The sequence below is a fragment of the Nelumbo nucifera genome, chromosome 1 (genome assembly GCF_055504915.1).
Source record: "Nelumbo nucifera cultivar China Antique chromosome 1, China Antique-T2T, whole genome shotgun sequence".
Classification (NCBI taxonomy): Eukaryota; Viridiplantae; Streptophyta; class Magnoliopsida; order Proteales; family Nelumbonaceae; genus Nelumbo; species Nelumbo nucifera.
Window position 1 is genome coordinate 18,276,825 of NC_142649.1, and position 20,919 is coordinate 18,297,743.

Sequence of the window (20,919 nt, forward strand, 5' to 3'; positions counted from 1 at the left end):
GTTATTTAGTCCATCTCTAATAATGAAGGTTGAATCTCATTTAATCCCCCTTCATTAACTCTTGTATTTAAGGTATTAACTCACATTCTCTCTTACTAAATCCCATATTTAAGTTAATTTTCACCAATAAATACTATTAATTATATCTATATCCAATACATTTAATAATACAAAATCCATATATTTTAAAACTTACTCCAAAACAACCATTCTTTATCCAAGTGATGACTAAGCAATTCAACTATCCGAATCAAATTGGCTAATCCATGAAGTCATAGTTAGATAATGAAATTTTTAAATAGAAATGAATATAGAAAAATGCAAAGTGTAGAAAAAATAGACACATTTATGATATTTCTTTATTAACCAAATTAAAAAACAAGTGTAATAAACAAGAATTATTTTTATTGAAGGTGAAAATGAAATACATAATCTAAAACTAACCAAAAATGAAATTATTTTCCTCTTAAGCAGAGATCAATAATTCAACTTTTTGTCAAATCTGTCAACCTTTAATGTCATAATTAAATAATAATGAAAATTAATAAAATATAAAAAACACAAAAACAAAAAAAAAATACATAAATTTTACAAAAAAAAATATTTGGGCACATGAATAATATCCTATATTTATTATATTAAACAAAAAATAAGTATAAATAACAATATTATTTTACACACATAGAAATAAAAAAAAATTATAGAAAAAGTTGAACACATCTATAACTCCATATTTACACTACTATTAAAAATATGAATCAGATTGTGGAGCTTTCTTTCTGTCTAAAATACCCATTTTTGACTTTAATCCCTATTTAATTGTGATGTTTAAAATGTAGTTTGAACTACAGTTTTCACTTAATTCAATTCCCACTCTTTAAATCTTACATTTTTTGATAAATGAACAAAAATGAAATATACAATAAGAAGATAAAGCATTACAAAAAGAAAAGTCTAGTCAAGTGGGTAGGCCTCTGAATGATACCCAAAACTTTCAGCCCAATATGAGGTGCTTACCTAATTAGATTCAGATTTTGCAATCTGCATCCGATTCATAGTGAAGAACAAAAAAAATATAAAAATAAAAATACACGAATTTTATATTAAATTTTGGACATATTATTTCTATCATTATCATCACCTAGAATTAGTCAAACAAACTGTACAATCAAATTATTTGTACTATCATAATTTTGCATCGATGCAAATTTGCATTGCAACCAAACATAGCATGGGGAATATACAAGAAAAAAATTCAATCTCGATTTGGATTTTATACTGTCTATGATCCGACTGTGATAAAGGAAAAATATATCACTTAAAAACCCAAATCCATCAATTGATGATATTCATCAAAATTCACGGGGAACTTGTGTAACTTGCAGCAACGCCCAACAATGCCTTGTAGAGGTCAACAAGGTCAACCATTTTTACATAAATCCGGTTCGATCATTTCACTGTTCAATCGTAACTCTGCAGTCCTCACAAAACTGTGTTCACAAATATTGGGAATATCTCAATTTATTCATGGGAGTTGGGAGATATTCGTAATGCACAGCTGCAAGTGTAGATTCTGATGTGAGGACTGAATCCGATCTCGTTCAATCGATGCTGGCGCTACCCATTATTGAATGCGTCAATGCGTCCATTACATAAACTTTTATTAATTTATTGACGGTATCTGTCATTCGACGATATAAAATACAGGTGTAAATTCGCTTCGTAGGTAACACTATAATAAATAAATAATGAACGAACTTTGTTTGTTTACTTGTTTTCAATTTTTACTGTTATATATGTTAAAGCAACATTGGCGAAGAATTTTCTAGGACCGTTCGGTGAAGGCTCTGCTAATTAATTTCTAACGGCCCACAGCGTCGTGCATTACTTTCCATTCAATGTTTTATCTTTCTGTAGTGAATTAGTGCTGTTCTGGTCTGAAGTCTGAACTGCAAACTTAATTTGAAGATGAAGCATATAATATTAATACAATCTTTAGGCTGATGAGATTAATGGCAATTGGTACTCCCAGAAACCATGGCAGAGGCACTGGTTTCATCTGTTGTTTCAAGCGTGAAACCCTTGCTTCAAAGAGAGGCAGGCCTAGTGTTTTCAGCTCGTCAAGAGCTGGAAAAGTTGTCCAGCGCTTTTTCATCCATTCAAGCCAACCTCAATGATGCAGAGAGGAAAAAAGTGAAGGAAGAGGCAGTGAGAGACTGGTTACAAAAGCTGAAAGACGTAGCCTATGACGTGGATGACTTGTTGGATGAGTGGCAAACGGAAGTCATCAGGTCGACTGAAAGTTGGAGTCGGGTTCCAGATTTTGTGAAGCAGGTATGCAACCTCTTCCTACGTTGTTTTTGTATTGATGATCAAACCGACCAAGCTGTAGTTCATTTTAAAATGGGTATATCCAGGGGGCATAGGATAAAGAAGATAATAGAAAGATTAGATGTGATTTCCAGAGAGAAGATCAATTTTCAATTACGAGTTCTTTTGTAGATCATTTGAAGGTCTGTGGTAGGGATAGTGATAAAGAGTGCATAAAGGAGCTTTTGTTTTGCGAGAGTAGTAGCCGAACGGATTCCAGCACATTCCCAGTAGTCATTCCTATAGTTGGCATGGGGGGCCTGGGAAAGACCACTCTAGCCCAAGAAATATACAACGACGGAAAAGTGGTAAGCCATTTCCAATTGAGAATCTGGGTTCATGTGTCGGAGAATTTTGACGTGAAAAGAATTACAGAAGCAATTATAAACGACGTCACCGGGGATAATTGTGGGGGTCAGTTGAACCGGCTTCAGAAAGAGTTACGCAAAAGGGTAAAGAATAAGCGATTTCTTCTGGTGCTGGACGATGTGTGGAATCCAGATGATGACAAGTGGAAAAAATTGAAGCTCCCCCTGAAAGACTGTAAACAAGGAAGTAGGATTTTAGTCACAACTCGCTCCAAGAACACTGCAGCCATAATGGGTACAAATACAACCTCCGGATCCGCATATAATTTGCAGCCATTATCTGAGAATCATTGCTTGTCCCTGTTTAAAAAAATAGCCTTTGAAGGAGAAGAAAAGAAGGGCCATAAGGAATTCGAAGACATTGCTGAAGCCATCGCAAAGAAATGCGGAGGCGTGCCTTTGGCGATTAAGACCGTAGCAAGTCTGCTGAAATCCAAAAATAAGAAAACTGATTGGAAACACATCTTGAATAGTGAGATATGGGATTTTCCAGAGGTTGAAGATGGTATTTTTCCAGCACTCTCTTTGAGTTACTACGATTTGCCGCCTCTTCTGAAGCCTTGCTTTTCGTATTTGGCCATTTTCCCAAAAGATTACGAAATAGAGAAGGACAAGCTAATCAAGTTATGGATGGCAAACGGGTATATTAGGTCCGATCGACAACAAAAAGATATGGAGATAATAGGTGGAGAATATTTTGACAGTTTATTGGAGCGTTCATTACTTGAAGCTGTACAACAAGATCACGACGGCAACGTTGTTCGGTGCAAGATGAATGATCTCGTTCACAAGCTAGCCCAGTTTGTTGCTAAAGGTGAGTTTCTGATTATCGAGATGGGAGATCAGTCTCATCTCAAAATCGATGCCCGGCATTCCTCGCTTCTGGTTAGGCATCAGATGGAGAAATTTGTACAATTGCAACCAGTAGTTAGTTTACGTAGTCTTCTGTTCATTGTCTTCTCAAACATGAAGGTTCCGCATCCACCAGATCTATTTGACCATACCAGATCCCTTAGGGTGATGGATTTGAGCCACACTAAAATCGAGGAATTGCCAGCTTCATTGGGGAAATTGAAACACATTAGATATCTTGATTTCTCCTTCACATATATAAAAGAGCTACCGGAATCTGTGGGTAGCCTATTTAATTTGCAGACGTTGAAGCTTAATGAGTGCATATATCTATGTAGATTGCCTCAAGGAATGGTTCAAATGTGTAATCTCAGGCATTTAGAACTTGAAGGAACCGAGGAAATCAACTACCTGCCCAAAGGATTAATAGAGAAACTGGGTGTCTTTGCAACATTGTCGAGGTTCATCGTGGGTAGTGCATGTAAGATTGGAGAACTGAAACATCTTAATCTGGTGCGGGGCAAACTGAGAATAGAAAAATTGGAGAGAGTGGAGAACAGGGAGGAAGCCAGGGAGGCAGAACTGAAAAATAAGCAATACCTTGATGCTCTGGTCTTATGCTGTACAGATAAACGCGATGACGGGGAATGGACAGCGGTGGATAGGAAGGAAGTGGAGCGGATGGAAGGCGTGTTTGAAGGGCTCAGACCTCATACAAACTTGAAGGAATTGGAGATATTCAGCTACATTGGTTACGAGTTCCCTAGTTGGATGAAAGATTCCTCGTTCCAAAATTTAACCAAGGTTGCTCTGTATTACTGCAACAAGTGTAAGCAATTGCCAGCGCTTGGAAGACTCCCGTCACTTGAAGAATTATATATATGGAGAATGGAAGATTTAAAAATAATCGGTGACGAGTTTTATGGGGACGGGGATGGTGGGATTAAGGGATTTCGGAGGCTGAAGAAATTAACATTTGCGTTTCTGCGGAATTGGGAGGTGTGGGATTTGGGAGAGGACGAGATGCCATCTCTACTCGCGTTGATAATCATGGATTGCCATAAGCTCAAGGAATTGCCGAAAGTCTTCCCCGGTGGACTCAGCTCTCTAAACATCAGCGGATGTGCAGAATTGAAATCCCTTTCCGATGGGTTGCGACGACTTCATTCACTCAAGACTCTCGACATTTACGGCTGTGTACAATTAAAAGATTTGCCCGATTTACGACCATCAACCAAGCTTGAAGAATTGAACATCAAAGACTGCCCATTTTTGTCGAGCAAAAATAACAACGAAGGGGAGGAATGGCTCAAGATAGCACATGTTCGTCGAATCTGTATTGAAGGCAAGCAACTTCAAAAGGCAATCTCTCTCTCTCTCTCTCTCTCAAAATACAGAATTACAGATCCATTGTTGTTGAATTGCTGAGGCTAATTGCTCATCCCCGTTGGCATTCTAGATTAAGCATTAAAAAGTGTCTCATACTGTGCACTAATTGTTCTGGATTCATTGTTGGCTTACTGTGGTCTGTGGGCAGTGGCATTTCTCATATCCCAAATAAGCCTGAATAAAATTAAGAATTTTTCGATGAATTTTCTCTTTGCTTAGGTCCTTTAGCTTTAAATCTATCCAGTCCATCATGAAGTCATGGAAAGACTTATTTTGGATTTGTTCTGGGTTTATACCCATATCAGAAGCAATCCAAACAGCTCTATCTTGCATAGTTACAGGTGAAAACAAGCAAAAGACTTGCATAAACAATGAATTTATGCAACTCTTAGATTTCTTTATCATTCTATAGACATTTTTCACTAGCATGAAGTATCCGTTTTTGGTACGTTTACACATTCAAATTGTATCTTTGACCCAAAAATCTTGCTTAATAAGCAAGATTACCAAACAAGTTCTCAATGTGATTTGCTGCTCGCAGTTGTCTGCATCAGCAGAGGTCCAGTAAGGAGCAGCAGATGAAGAAGTAGGAAGAGAAGAGGAACAAAGAACACAGTAATACAAATTGAAAGAAGATGAAAGCTACTGCTGGAGACCCGTATAAATCGATCTCTTGCTTCTTGATGAATTCTGCCTTCTCCAATTACGTTTGCCTCTAAAATCAAACATTGTTATATTATATTTTGTGTCTTTGTATTTAAGCTAAAGAGACTTATGGTGTGGTATTTTGTTGTACTTTGAAAGATCAGCCTCGGCTAGCATGCTTTGACCGGTAATATATTCTCTAAACAAATTTACTTCTACAGCATTGGACAGGAAAGTTGTACCACTAGCAAACATTATAAAGCTTAACAAAAGCAACAAAAAAAATCGAGGGGGAAGCAATTTTCCATGCAGGAGGCTTGGCAAATGACAAAATTCATGTGAAGAGTGAATATAAATAAACCTGACTAAGTCAGGTTGGAATCTGGGTTAGAGTTGAAAAGTTTCTAAACCTTCGGTTAGGGTAGGGTTGAGGCCTTGGCCAAACCGGTCCAACCCCAAACCCAACTCGTATTCATATTATATAAAAATGTATTTATGTGTATGTATCAAAAAACAGTTTAAAGGATTTTTTTTTAACGCATGATAACGATGTCCTTATATATAATAATGTTATAAGTACTCAATTGAGCTTGACCCTTTGAGTCTAGGAAATAAGAATACTTGGCAAAAGGAAGTATAGATGTTGGGCCGACCCAAATTTTTTCCGGTTGGATTAGGGTTATTAGGTTGGGTTCAACAGCTTGTGTTGGGTGAGGGATGACCTCAAGCTGACCTAATCAGGCCCGACTTACACTAATTGGAGTCATACATCTCTCAATTCATAATGCAGGTAGAGAGTGGGTAGGAAAAGTGAATAGAAAATCCTTAGTGCTATCAAACACTTGTATTTATGACATACTGTGGCAAGTGAGTTGTGCCAGACCCAGCCCAAACCCCGGTGTCGTACCATGCTTACTCATGCAACCAATGTTAATTTTCATCGATTTTGAGCTCTCAACTGAGGGAATTAGAGTAGATGAGTTGAAGGTTTCAGCAGTCCATGAGTTGCCTACACCTAAGAATTAATTTATACGAGATCAAAGGGTTTTCATGGCCTTGGTTTCTTTTTACAAGGGATTGATCAAAGACTTTAGTAGCATCATCGTCCCAATCATAGATTGTATGAAGAGGAAGGAGGAGTTGTAATTGATTGAAGTAGCGTAAGCATCATTCTAATTGATTGAAGGGCCGGGTATCTCTCATTACGATGTCCTAGACAAAGGTGTTTGATTTTGATTATATTTCAAATGGATGTATTGGTTTTTCTTCAAGTTTTCAATCCACTTGTAATGAAGAACACAACGGCGATGACTATTTATTCAAAGACCAGCTATATACAGATTTCTTTCTTTTCCATTGGTTTCTAAGTCCCTTCGTTGCTGTTATATATATTAGATTTGTTAATCTCCGTTGCATCTATTAGATTTCTATCAAGTTAGAGTGGAAGAGAGGTGATGAGAGAGAATTATTCTGTTACAAATTATATGGAAATCTTAAGGCTCAGTTTGGAAGGAGTATAAATACAAATATGTACAGTGCAAATACATACAAAATACAATATTTTACACTTTATATATTTGTATTTGTACGCCAGCTATTTTTATTTTAAAAAATAAAATCATGACCTCCAACACCGCCTAAAAATTTGTTTTTGTTTTTAGAAATCATGATTCCGATTATTTGGAAAGCATGATTTAATTTTAGAAACAAATCCATCCATCTTGTTTTTACTTCTCATCAAAACAAAAATCATTAGAAAAATCCAAAAACAAAGTTAAAGAACGTACTTTTGTTTTCTTTCTTTCTTTCTTTCTTTTTGTTTCCGCTGATGTGGTAATTCTGAAAACAAAACATTTAATCGTTGAATACCCCCTAAATGATCATAACTTTTGATGTTGTTCAATCCGAGGTGGTGTACAAACCGAAGTTGCAGTCAGATAGCCCTTGCCAACATGGTGGAGCCGAGGTTGGAAGGACGTGGCCGCACTTCAAGACCTGTGATCAAGAAAGGATGTTAGAGGCCTAAGGAGTTATCCCCGGGTAGGCATTTTGACGGCCAAGTCAGTAGAAGGTGATGAATGGTCGGGCCGAGCAATGAGGGTGCTGGTCCGAGCAGAGTAACAGTATGAGTGCTAAAAGTTGGAATCCCTTACCTTGAGCGGGAGATACCTTTTTATAGCCAAAGGTTTGTGTTCTAGTCGGATTAGGCTTCCGGGGTTGCTAGGATGAGGTTAACCGTCGAGGTCTTTGGGATAGAGTCCTAATCCCCAGAAGAGTTGTCCTCATTCCTCCTCCTGTTCTTGGTCGTGCTTATCCACTGGTGTGGTTGTGGAGTCGGCATATGCCACGGATCTGGCCGGGTGGTGCCGACATGGCCAAGGTGGCTGGGCGGCCACGTGACATTTAAGGCCAGCTCAACCATGACCCGAACACCACTCCCCCAATTGTAAAATCGAGGGATAAAGTGCTTGGCCTAGGTGTCGCGTGGCAGGGTGCTTTAGTTCTCAGCTGAGGAACTTCAAGTTGGAGTCTTGGTTGAGTGTCTGGTCCACTTAGTATTCCTTGGCGCTTGTTAGAGCTTGGAGTCCGCACATTGCGGGATGCAACTAATGAGTTCTTTGATCATCAACTATGAACTTCGAGAATTATAATTTCGGAATCGAACACCTTTAACACACTATAGGCTTGATTACACTAATAGATGTTTTTTTGTGCATCCTTTCTACCTAATTACTTTTAAGAGTCTTTTTTTCTACAATTACATTTTAAGAGTTAAAGAATCTTACAATCAAGGTTTTAAAAATCGGGTCAGATACAGAACTATTTTGGGGATCGGTTCCCAGGTCGAACAGTCCAACGGTCTGGTTTGAATGAACAACCTATTTTGACTTCAAAATAATTAAAATTTAAAAATGGCCAAAAATCAGCGTATGGATTGACAAGTCAATGGTTCAACCACTCGGATCAGCTGATCATTGACCAAATCAACGGTTTTTGGCCTAGGAGTGATTTTAGGGTGAAAAGAACCGATTGCTTGATTGGTCTCAGGTCAACCGGTTCAACTATCAGGTCCGGTCTAGTTTTCAAAGCCATGCTTAAAACAATAGAGTTAACCCTATGTTTTGTTGGAACCTACTTTTTCTTTCAAACCAAACATAGCCTAAGAGTAGAAACTAAGGCAGTGTTTGTTTGTGGTACATGTAAATGCACTTCTACACTAAGGAATATAGTTTCAATCACATTTAGGAGAGTGTAAATGAGGAGTCGATTATTGAGGTTATAGTTTTACATTGAAAAAATCAATGTTAGCATTGCATAATTATCAATGTAAAAACTTAGATGAATGAAGTCTTACATTGATTGATTTATGATGTATATTAACACCACTCGGCACTATCAAATCTATACTATATATATAAATCAAAGTAGTCCATGTCAGCATGCCTCTCCTCTCTCCAAACTTCCCTTTTTGCTTTCTCCTTAACTTTTCCTCTCCTTTGACCTTTCCACCTCTCCCATTATGCCAAGTTAGCAGCCCTCTTTCTTTCATGTTCAAGATATCACCTCATAAAAGTATTCCTAAAACAGGAACTCTTTTATTACGTTTTTAAAACAGGAAATATGTCATTTTTGAAATTTGAGAAGAGTTAGTTTCTAATGATCTTTTCTTTCCTTCTATAGTCAATATTCCCAATCTCCATTCTTCTTCCCCCAACCAAAGCTATTCCCAATCTATTCCTATTTTTTCTTCTCCTTCCCCAATCGTGAACTACCATGTGTGTTTGTTCACTTATTATTCTTTTTGTCTTTTCTAATCACAAACTATCTTTTTTTCTTATGATCGCTGAATGTTCAAGGGCATTTTTATGAACAAACTACTATGTGTGTTTGTTCTGTCTGCTTTTGTGTTTTATCCATCCATCCCATTTCTTTCTCTCCCCAATCCGACCAAGTCGACAATGATGCAGCGATTATGCAGAAAGTCTCTCTCAAAAATTTCTCTTTTGTCATGGAAATAAAAATCAATATAAGAGGGAACCGCATTGGTTTTGCACATGCATGGATGAGGGGAGAAGAACATAGGTGGGGAACAAGAATTCTCTATGATTTTGAAATAGGAATTAACAATGATGGTTCACTATTGATTCTTTTTTTATTCTCTTTTGTTTTGCAAGTTGATGTTTGTCTTGTAGAAAAAAAAAAAGAAAAAAAATAACTCCAAGGCCCCGTTCGCTCTTCAGTAAGTTACTTAAGTAAGTTTTTCCTATGAAACACTTACCCAAGTAAGTGTATTTACCCATGTTCTTTTATTTCCCAAGTAAAAAAAGGAAATAACCATTTTAACCATAAAAATTCATTATAAAAAGGGGCATTTTTGTTCCATTCAAGTGTTGGAAACTTTCCCCCTAAGTGGGAAAGTTATTTACCCACCTAGGAAATGAGTATCACTTACCCAATTAAGTGATACCTAAGAAAATAAACATTCCCTGGTCTCCACATTAATCTAAAAAAAGAACATGGGATTCTTGGTCAATGGGAACCAAAATCCCATTGACCAACTTTTTCCATCTCAAAATCTAAAAAAAAAAACCGCCCCCTAAATGTTTCTTGGTGGATAGGTTTTTATTTTTCTTTATTGTTGGGTTAGCTTTTACGGTTTAGAATCATAAAAGTTTTAACTATTTATGTTCATTTTATTGAATAATTGATTATAAATTGGTGAAACATGTCTACAGGATGGTGTCTGGAAAGAATTTTCTGATAGGAAAAGGAAGAATGTCTAGAACATCCCACATATAAACTATTCACAGGATTCACTATTTTCTACGAATGACTCCTATTGAGATAATAAAACCATCACAGTTCATTTTTCCCCTGTTTAAATAGCTTGATGTCAACTGCCTTGACCGAACTTAAACAACTTGAAAAATTATCATGGTTCCATTGTTATTTATTTTTCAAAATGCTTCCTAGTAGAACCATTTGATCTTTTGAAAAGACTATTAATGATTCACTTTTTTTTTGTGATCTTGCGTATAATAAAACCACATCTCCCCTGTTTAAATAGCTTGATGTCAACAACAGCCTTAAGTGAACTCAAACTGCCATTGAATTACTACCATGGTTCTACTGTTGAATTCACTTTAGATTTTATCAAATAATCTCTAAATGCAAAATAGGTTTGCTATTTAAATAGCTTGAATTCACTTTAGATTATATCAAATAATCCACCACATATGTTTAACATTAGCAGTTTGGTAAAAGGTTTTGACCTATATAGTATGGTTATTGACGACGGGTAATTTGGCTCGACCTATCAACACCTGGATATGTGGAAGCGACCTGCTGACGGTCTGTCCTGCCGATGTTATCTCAGCGAGCTAAATCAGCTCGGGTACTTCAGATACCTCGGCCAAGACTGAGGTCCGAGCAACTCGTGACGGTCTGTCCTGCCGATGTGACACGTAGCCAAATTCTAGAAGCTAACCAGCTATCTTCGAGCTCTTCGGGATCACGCCGCACATATGCAAGCCTTATCCTTATCTTGCCCGAATCGGATGGAATCAATAAGCCTTATCAGCTAATACGAAATCCACCTCCTAATGCGGAACGAATTCCTAGTAGCATGGATCGGGGATCTCGAAGGTGTTTCATAAGACCTACGGCATTTCACCTATATAAGGGCACCAATCCCAAAGACACAACGTACGTGCATTTATTTGCTCACTAGCCTTTTAGCATACAAATTTTCAGCTCGCACACAAAGTACTAACTTAAGCATCGGAGCACTCACATTGGATAAGCCACTCCGGGTCCTCTGAGCCTTCTTATTTTACAGTTTGATTGTCCAGCAAAGCGGACCAACATCTAAACTGCCCTCCAGCTAAGAGCATTCAGATCGCACACCATCAGTTTTCTCCGTGTTATATTAAATTCGAAGAGAATCGTGGATGGTTGAAAAGTTAAGGATTTTTTGCGTTTTAGGATGGGAATGAAGAAAGAAGGCATTGTAGGTATGTATTTCTACCCTCTTCGTCCCAATGTTGGGGATTTGTTTTATTTCAACTTGGTTTGTCGATCCATCAAAATGCAAGAGTATCCTTTTTTCTTTTTATAAATTATGGTTGAGAAGTTATCCAGTGTCTAATTTTTAACCATAAATTAAAGCAAAGCTTTTGATAGTTAACATTTGAAAAGGGAAATGTACATTATCTAATTTATGGGGCTAATATTTGATGGATTCAATAAAAAGACTGTCATTTATCCACAAACAAAAAACGCAATAGATTATTGAAAGAATTAGATTAGTTTCAGTTGTTTGGTTTTAGTTATAGATATTCAATTGTAAGTAACCAATGTAGAAATCATGTTATCATTGATTATTTGGAAAAGATAATACCACCCTAATTTATATATATATATATATATAAATTCTATTTCATATTTTAATATATCTATTCTTTTATACATGAAGGTTTCATACTATCAACTTGGTTCAGAACCCATTTTTAACTTCTAACAGCTATCCCTGAATTATGTAGCCACTGGCATGAAAAATAAAGAAGAGACAGAAATACAATTTTTTTGGTTAATCCTAATTTTGTGAAGGAAAAATGACAGAGAAAAGTTCAACAATAGACAGGGGAAACTCATGACAATGAAACCCTACCAGGTTACCACTCAATATTTTACTTTTGATATTTTACTATAGAATTATCATATTATAGGATACTTTTGTTAAGATATTGTAAGGGTTATGTGAGATATTTTTCTTTGAAAATAAGATTAATTTGAAATTGTGAGTGCAATAATTTGAAAATAAGTAATAGGATGCAAAAATTATTAACAATTTTGTAGAAACCGATAAAATAAGGTAAATTTTCTAAAAAAAAATCAAAAGCTAACAACAAAAATTAGAACCTTAATTTTTTAAAATTAATTAAAAAAATAAGAGAATTTTTCACTAAAAATAACAATTTTTTAGTACATTAAAAGTAATATTTATTGAGAAAAAATTAAAATAAAAAAGCAACAAAAAATATAAATAAGAGAAATTTAAAAATCAGCAACTTACTTTACACAATTAACTTATTAATTAAAATAAATTAAATAACTCGGTTTTATCAACTTACTCTAAAATTAGTAAAATTAAGTTTATAAATTTTATAAAAAAAAAAGTAAAATTTAAATAATTAAAAAATTAACATAATAAAAAAAATGTTAACAAACTAGTTAACCGCTTTCATCGGTTTGGTATCGGTTTGATCGACTTTTTGAAAAACCGAACTAATCGATTCTGTTCAGAAAACAATACCGAACCATGAGCACCCCCTACCCTACCTCGACAGCCCTAAAACCATTTCCGGCCCAGGATCCCGGCCCCGCTTGGCCCATGGACATCCATCCCTACGATGGGAGCATCTTCATTGTAGCCTAGTGCCAACACATGGGTCGTCAGTCGTCACTCGTCATGGGCCTCAGGGCCGCTCCAACACATGGATCCAACTTTGGATGTTCAACCTGAAATCCATCAATAGGCACATAGGCTAGAAGGATCCATCGAAAAAGGATTGAAGACACGAATTTGTGCGCAACGTGTCAGAAGGAAAGTGTGTTCCATTGTAAGAACCCACTCCTGGAGTCGTAGGGGCATATCCACTTGTTACCCACGCTGTCGAGATTCTATTGAGTGAATCCACATGTAAATATCTTGGCAAGTGCTGATTCACCCTATTCAAATTCAATTTACTAACACGTAACTAATGCAGACAACACGTGTCTTACCTCAAAATTTAATCCCTTTCAAGTGCAAAATGTAAACACCGCTCACCGCTCCGGTCTCTCTAGTCTCTGCTTTAAAAACCCTTCCCTTGCCTGACTCATGTGGCTTATATCTGCTACTCTTTATCTCATACGCAGCAACCATCGAGGCATCGAACCCACTAGCTAGTTAGCAATGGCTTCTCAGAAAGCTATCAACAATAAAACCAACCGGGCTGGTCAAGGAGATGCGGGAGAGCCGCAGGGTAGTAGAAAGATTGAGGTGCATCCTGAGCAAGAAAAAGTGCCATATGTCACCAACAAATGTGATGCAGCAGCTGATACACCCGATACAGAGAGAGAATCTCAAGCTGAGAAAGAACAGCCCACGCTGGAGGAGATGGGCAAGTACCGAGCGATAGCCCAACAGAGTTCCATAGATGCGATCAGGAGAGCAGAGGAGCGATATGAAAAGGCGAAGGCATCGGCTGCGCCTGCGGCGGGACTAGAAGCAGAAGGAACCAAGGAGTCCTCCTCTACAGGGGACGCCACTTCTTATGTGGCGGAGAAGGGTGCCAAAGCCATGGACACAGTCAAGCAAGGAGTTCAAAGTGCTGCAAAATATGCATCGAGTAAGGGTGGCGCTGCCAGGGACACAATTCTGGAAAAAAACCAACAAGGCTATGGTTATGCCAGGGACAAGGCTCAGCAGGCCTATGTTGCCACTAGGGATACTATGGCGAGGGGGGCTGGCCAAGCCAAGGACGCCACCGTCGAAGGCAGTAAGAAGGCAGCAGGGTACGCAGGCCAGAAAGCCGTGGAAGCGAAGGATGCGGCCGTCAGAACAGGTTGGGCTGCAGCACACTACACATCGGAGAAAGCTGCTGAGGCGGCAGAGGCAGCTGCAGCTTACACGGCCAAGAAAAAGGCCGAAGCCGACCCAACAACGGTACATCACCAATTCACCAACTAAACAACTGGGGTTTTAGAAAGGATAAGGTCTGCATTGCATGAACAATTGAACCGAGTTTGAATTTGAAATAAAGTTGTTAGCAAAACATCCTCACGCCTCGTCTCCCCTCATCCACTCCTGTTGTGTACTCTTCTATATATGTCTATCTTTCCGTTGTATAACTCTCTGTAAACAACACACTATATATATTCAATACAAATAAAGTTACAAACCAACACCTAAATATCTATTGTTAGACTGTTTTCATTCCTTCAGCTTAACTAGTCCGAAAGAAGTTATCAAAGATGAGCTTAGCTTAGATGCTTGGGCCTTTGGATGAGAACCTCCACTGCACCACACTTAGCACCCAATATTATGTCTAGGATGTTCAATTTCATAAATGACACTAATTTCATTTAACTTCCTTTTTACAGAAAGAGCTCGGAGCGACGGCCAATGGCGAATGTTTGAGTGGTGGACAGGATATTATTACAGAATTTAAAGAAAAGATAGCCATCCAGATAGGACCAACATGAGAAAAACAGGGACTCGATCATAATTAAAGAAGAAACAGGTTGAAGGTGGAGCTCGGAGTGACGGCCAATGGCGAATGTTTGAGTGGTGGCCAGGATATTATTACAGAATTTAAAGAAAAGATAGCCATCCAGATAGGACCAACATGAGACAAACAGGGACTCGATCATAATTAAAGAAGAAACAGGTTGAAGGTGGATTATTGAATGCTGTTGGCGAAACTGTAGCAGAAATTGCACAAATATGCTAAAAGATGTCGTAGTAGGACGAGCCAGAGAGAAAAGAGTAGCTGCTTTTTGCAAATAGAACGCACATAGAAAGCACATAGATTTATAGATGGAAGAAATATGAATGAATTTGAATTTAAATCGCTATAATGCTGCATAAAAGCAACCATGCAAGGTGTTTGTAATCTTTACAGGAAAAACTGGTTAGTAATACAGTAGAGTGGTTTTCGACTTTTCGTTTGATACAGGCTAGCAAGCTGTAGACCTGCAAACGAGCTTCGATTGCTGCTGGCTTTGACACTGTACGTGGCATGACCTGGCTTTATCTCTTAGTTCTTGAAATGCACGCATTGTTTCCACATCGAATCCTCCAGCGAACTGGTTTTAAACACACAGATGGCAACGATTAGAGATCAAAACCAAGGAACCTAGGAATCAAATTACGAAATTGTTGAACAGGGTTATAATTAAAAGTCGTGTACCTGATGGACTCGAAAAGCAAACCTTACTCCTTGGAGCATCAGCTCCTCTTCCTCGGGACCACCACCAACATTTTCTAACTCCGCGGATACTCTCTTCATGTATTTCATTGCCAGCTTCACGGATGCAAGCTTGATCTGCATCTCAATAAATCAAAAGCAAAACTCTTCAATCAATTAGAGCAAAACTCAACTAGAAGGGTAAAATATCTACCGACTACAATGTGAAAACTAGTAGTTTAAAACAGGAACACCAAAGCACACATCAGTGACATATGTTTGATTAAACGTCAACTGTAACTGCAACTTTAAAGAGGTGCAGCATAAGGTTGGATTATCCATGTAGTCCAGTTCCCTACCTACTAAGCCTAACCCCACTAACCATAATCCAAGTCTGTGCTCAAATCAGCTACTACCTTGTAGCCCGGGACTAAAACCTTGAATCACGCACGGCCCGACTATAAAATCAGGTTTCATATTTTTTTCTATCACTTGTTCACTTATTAGATATTATGGTAATTATGGTAGTTACCTCTACTCTTATAAAAAAAAAAAAAGTGATTCAATCTTAGCATACTTTTCTAACTCAAATAAAAGACACACAACAAAGGTCTTCTAACATTAGGTTGATAGAGTAAGCATACTTCACATGCACCCATCCCCATCTCTTAATCCCCAGTAATGTGTAAATGTAATATGTAATACCCCCGAAAAAAAAAGTACATACATTGGGTTGAGGCTGTTTTCTTAAATTAAAAATAAAAAAGTTAACCAAAATTTACCATATGAATTTTGGGTCCCAAAGAAAATACATCCAAATAGCGGGCTTGGGCCCATTCAAAATTTAACAAATGCCAAACTCAATCCAACCCAAGTTGCACCCCCAAGTATCAACTTCTTTTTTTTCAAGCGCAACTTGTATCATAGTGGAAAATTTTTTGTTTTACTGAACTAGTTTTCTTACAAGATCATAAAATCATATGCATGCTCAGTGTGCTTACTAATTTTCTTTCCGGGTCATCAGATCATCAACCCAATATGCATCCAATCACCCCTAATCATTGTTTATAATAATGTTAAATGTCATTTTATAGAGGATATGTTATATTATAATCCAGTTAGATTAGACAAATCCGATAAAAATAAAGTGCCTTCTGGTTCTGGGTCCATTACATTCGGACCAAGACATTTTTCTCGTCAAAACTGGATCCGGGTGTATTAAAACCTGTCGCACTGAAATGAGTTTCCAGTTTGTGATTCTGTGAAACGTATGCCTCCATACTTTTTTCCATAAATTAATCATCTTTTTTTATTTGTCTGTATTTGCATGCTATTCATCAGGAATAATAAACTTTTTCATCATAAAAAACCATACGACAAAGCATTAAAATATAAGTAGGTCTGTAGGTCCAAAGAAGTATATACGGTACCTGACTAACAAATCCAGTTTCTAGCATCCATTCCGTGGGAATATGAAATCCTTTGTATCGGTTTGTTGCCGTCTCTCTCATACGTGATAGATTATATACTCCATGCTCTAATCTGTTATTATTAGATCAAAAGCGTCAACAGTAGTAACTCGGTGGGTCTCGCTAATAAGACGATGAATTTTTTGTCAATTTGAAGGGAATGGGGAGAAATTTTACTTTTCAAATAGAGCTTGCATTTTCTTGAGTGCTGGGCCGCAGGGCTGGCGACTGTCATCCCTGAAGGAGGAAGCCTCGGCTTCGAGCTTCTTAAGATCACAGTACCCAAAGGCAGCTTCTCGCAATGCGTCGGCCTTGTGCTCCGGCCAATCGAAGTGCTTCAGGACTGCTCTTTCATCCACCTGTTTGAGAAGAAGAAGAAACACAGCCACAGTGTGAGGAGAGATTTTGGAAACTCGATAGGTGTTAAACCTTCCAATGATAGCGGGTCTGCAGAAAGCAATCAAGCATACCAAGTACGATAGTTCGTCGTCGAGCCACTTGACGAAGGGGACTACATCTTCAATGTCTGTAAAAGCCGCATTCTCAACTTCCTTTATCAAGAATCGAATAAAATCTCCTTGAGTCTCCACATCTGTTTTAATCTGTACAACCAACGCAAAGTCAAAAAGAGAATATAAGAACTGTAATTTCAAAAAGAAAACCGTGATCAATCCACTGGGTATAGTATCCCACTGATTAGTGATTCCTAAAGATCTTTAATTTGAACCAGTTTTTTCCACCAAATGAAGTGTTTTCTGTTCTGCCAAAGAAGGGCATTTTGGGAATTAACAGCACTACGGGAGTTGGGGCCAATTTGTCTCTTTTCACGGTTCACGAGTTCCCCAGCAAAGCGGACACCGGACAGTGGACTAGAAAATCTAGAGAGGATGTAAAGTACTAAAGTAGGGAGTCATATAGGCAGATAAAAACAAAAGCATAGGGGTGTTAAGAGTCATTTCATCATTCTTTAATACAGACAGTGGCATTGCTGTAAATATGGAAACGGACAAGGCGGAAACAGAATGGTACTGGCACTTACAGCGAGCAAGTGAGTGGACCGGTTCTCGATTTCGCCGATCATGTTCCGCGCGTTAGCCGCCGCCGGAACTTCCGGTAGCCCCGCCCCGGAGTCCCTCCTTGAATCCCTCCGCATGAGAGAGTGATAGAACTCCACCACCTCCGGAACTCGTCTTACTTTTGAAGGCGCCGCTTTCAATCCCATCGCCGGCAATGGAGGCGGCGGTGGAGGCGGTGGTGCCGCTTTGGCCGGCGGTGGAGGCGGAACTGGAGGAGGAGGAGGTGGTGGTGGTGGTGGAATAGCCGGTTGTTTCGTCTTTTCCGTTGAGTCGATGCTTTCTACAGTCGAGGAAGAACTCGATGGCGAGGGTGGTGCTGACGCCGGTTTTGACGATAACGACAATGAGAGTGACGAGGAAGGTCTAGGCGGTGGTTTTGGAACTCTAGGAGCTCGACTTTTCACAGTAGTACTCGTAGATTCCGATACATCGGATGTTTCTTCTGCATTGCAGCGAGGTTGCTGCACTCTTTCGCCTTCTGCATCTTCTTTCTTCCGATCTGTAACTTCAACCTTCTGAGCATCTTGATTCGGAGCAATGTCCGTCGCTTTCGGAGCCTTCCTCAAGTTCTTCAGTAGATTCGACCTCGCGGACACATCTATTAAGCCCTGAAACCTCTGTGAGGAAGAGCATTCGTCTTCCCCTGTTTCTCTGCATATTAACCTCTTGGAGTCCATTCGATTTTGCTCCGAAAGAGTTCTCTTAAGTTCCGTAATCTCTTGTTCCATTTCCTTCATCTTCTTTTCGCTTTCACTCCGTTCTTCGATGATCTTCGTTCGTAAGCTCTCGAGCTCAAGTCTCAATCTCTCATTCTCAGTTTGCAAACTCTTTCTTTCGCTTTCTTTCCTGTCTTCGACCGTCTTCCGTAAGTTGTCGAGCTCCAGCCTTAAGCTGTCGTTCTCAGCTTCCAAGCTCTCGATCCTCTTCGCGGACTTCCCAAGCTCGGCATCCTTGGACGAGATTTCGCTCTCTAAAAAAGGGACAATTGCAGCGGTCTCCTTCAAAAGCTTATGCTCGAGAAGCTCAGTCCTGAGACGAGATTCCTTCTCGCGCAACTGTTCGACGAGACGAACGAGCTCCGAAACGTCTGGCGGTCGAGGCTGGACTTGAGCGGAAGAGCGAGGGAAGTAGACGCCGAAGGAGCGAGAGAAGACAGCCTTGGGAAGAGCTTTTGCAGAGCTAGGAGGAGCTTTTGCGGAGCTAGGGGAGGGGCAATACTTGGGGGTCTCAGGTTGTTTAGGAGTTGCAGGAGATTTCTGCAACCCCATTGCGGCCTTGACCTTACCTGCAACCATTGTGAGACAGAGCTAAACGTGAGAGCTGAGAGAAGCTCTATCTTTCCCTCCCTCTGGTTCAAGCCTCTTTCCGCTGTGAAGCTCAATCTTCCGATTCTAATAAGTTGGAGCAGAAGACGAAAGCTCCAAACACATCCTTCTGAAACTGGGAAAACGAGGGCTGCAGCTTGGAGGTAGCGAGAGAAGTTTTTCTCTTGTCCTTTCGCTACGAGAGCAAGGGAGATAGAGAAGCAGAATACAGAAAGAGGCGTTGGATAACGTGAAGAGAGAGAAAGAGAGGGAGAAGAAGGCTCAGATGACGAGGAACGGTCTTATTTCTTTTTTGGATCCAAAATTTGAAAAATAGGAAAGGAATTAAAGGGGGTGGTATCCAACGAGCGCGCTCTCATCGGGTATTCAATACGTGGTTGTTTCTGAAATAGTGAATAGTGAATACCGGTTCTTTATGGAATAAAGGAAAAGCTTTTCTGCCTTACATAATACATACCATATCAGTATGTCTGAACTCTGTATAAGGTAGGGCGCGCATCAGTTGCTCAATGAATGAGAGCGCTCTCATAAATAATGGCTCAAAATAAGAAACCAAGAAATAAATGAAGGTGGGAAAGATGGTGAAGTGAAACCAACAAAAGCGACAAGAGACAAGGGTAGAGTACTAGAGTGCGGTGAGGTGAGATTACCGATTACTCCCGTGTAAGGTGTAACGGTAGAGAGTAATTAATCGCGATATTTTGAAGGGAATTGGTGCGAGATTTATTACATTTTGAATTGAGTGATGGCGGCATATGTTGTTGATCACCAGGGACCAGGCAGGGTGGTGGACCGTATATAGAGTATCTAATCTCGTGCACCGTACACGTGAAGGAAGGATAGAAGCTGTTGTGAACCGTTGAGTTACTATTTTATTTGGTGTTTCTTGTCTCTTTAACTTTTTATCTTGGCCCGGAAGGAGAGGTGAGTGAGTTAAGACTGGAACCCTTGCTTAGGAATGGGATGGGGGCCACTTCTTTTACTCCACATCGCGCACCTAAACCACGCTACAAATATGCGTTTACTCACTTCAGTATTCTACTTCTAAACAACAATCTTCTCGCCGGTTTTACCTAGGAGTTTTGTAGTGTAGATGAAAAATTAAGTGATGTGGGTAAAGATGTAATCATGTAAGTTAGGCGGGTTGGATCAAATTTTAGCTCAACTTAGGTCTAATCCTAAGAATTGGACTTAAAGCCTCAGCCCAGTTCAAACATGAGGTCAAACTTAATTATCCAACCTAAATCAAGTCTTCACTAAAATGTCAGGCACTCGGGTTGCGCCTGGACCCGGGCTAGACTTGGATTGGTTAAGAAGCCCAACACTCCAAATTAAAAATTAATATACATTTATGTGTATGTGTATAGAAAAGATACCTGGAATTTTGATAAGTTTAGTGTTAACTTCAACCCTCAAATGTAGAATAAAATAATTCTATTAATCTAAAGAACCGTCAAACATAAAATTTCACC

The 20,919-nt window shown here is 38.9% G+C and overlaps 3 protein-coding genes across 3 annotated transcripts; 2 read left to right on the forward strand and 1 right to left on the reverse strand.

Annotated features, from left to right (window-relative positions):
• The first annotated feature begins 2,037 nt into the window (after positions 1–2,037).
• On the forward strand, positions 2,038–10,408 carry LOC104612156 (putative disease resistance protein RGA3). The gene is made up of 3 exons (XM_010279477.1): positions 2,038–2,334; positions 2,514–4,952; positions 10,361–10,408. Exons 1-3 carry the CDS (start codon positions 2,038–2,040, stop codon positions 10,406–10,408), a joined length of 2,784 nt encoding a protein of 927 aa, XP_010277779.1.
• A 3,087-nt stretch (positions 10,409–13,495) lies between these two features.
• LOC104612128 (uncharacterized) lies at positions 13,496–14,994 on the forward strand. Its single transcript, XM_010279444.3, has 2 exons — positions 13,496–14,334; positions 14,772–14,994. Exons 1-2 carry the CDS (start codon positions 13,582–13,584, stop codon positions 14,871–14,873), a joined length of 855 nt encoding a protein of 284 aa, XP_010277746.1. The 5' UTR covers positions 13,496–13,581; the 3' UTR covers positions 14,874–14,994.
• A 206-nt stretch (positions 14,995–15,200) lies between these two features.
• Positions 15,201–19,807, reverse strand: LOC104612127 (protein INCREASED PETAL GROWTH ANISOTROPY 1-like). Its single transcript, XM_010279443.3, has 6 exons — positions 18,086–19,807; positions 17,517–17,648; positions 17,224–17,405; positions 17,008–17,119; positions 15,581–15,715; positions 15,201–15,476 (listed from the first exon to the last, which is right to left on the reverse strand). Exons 1-6 carry the CDS (start codon positions 19,415–19,417, stop codon positions 15,348–15,350), a joined length of 2,022 nt encoding a protein of 673 aa, XP_010277745.1. The 5' UTR covers positions 19,418–19,807; the 3' UTR covers positions 15,201–15,347.
• Positions 19,808–20,919: the final 1,112 nt, after the last annotated feature.

What these genes read in the sequence shown, in the direction of transcription:
- LOC104612156 (XM_010279477.1), top strand. Translation starts at nt 2,038, where the DNA reads ATGGCAGAGGCACTGGTTTCATCTGTTGTTTCAAGCGTGAAACCCTTG. An exon ending in TTCCAGATTTTGTGAAGCAG is followed by an intron (nt 2,335 to 2,513) that starts GTATGCAACCTC and finishes GATCATTTGAAG; the next exon opens with GTCTGTGGTAGGGATAGTGA. An exon ending in AAGGCAAGCAACTTCAAAAG is followed by an intron (nt 4,953 to 10,360) that starts GCAATCTCTCTC and finishes ACATGTCTACAG; the next exon opens with GATGGTGTCTGGAAAGAATT.
- LOC104612128 (XM_010279444.3), top strand. Translation starts at nt 13,582, where the DNA reads ATGGCTTCTCAGAAAGCTATCAACAATAAAACCAACCGGGCTGGTCAA. An exon ending in CCGAAGCCGACCCAACAACG is followed by an intron (nt 14,335 to 14,771) that starts GTACATCACCAA and finishes TCCTTTTTACAG; the next exon opens with AAAGAGCTCGGAGCGACGGC.
- LOC104612127 (XM_010279443.3), bottom strand. Translation starts at nt 19,417, where the DNA reads ATGGTTGCAGGTAAGGTCAAGGCCGCAATGGGGTTGCAGAAATCTCCT. An exon ending in GGTCCACTCACTTGCTCGCT is followed by an intron (nt 17,649 to 18,085) that starts GTAAGTGCCAGT and finishes TTGGTTGTACAG; the next exon opens with ATTAAAACAGATGTGGAGAC. An exon ending in TTGCTTTTCGAGTCCATCAG is followed by an intron (nt 15,477 to 15,580) that starts GTACACGACTTT and finishes GTTTAAAACCAG; the next exon opens with TTCGCTGGAGGATTCGATGT.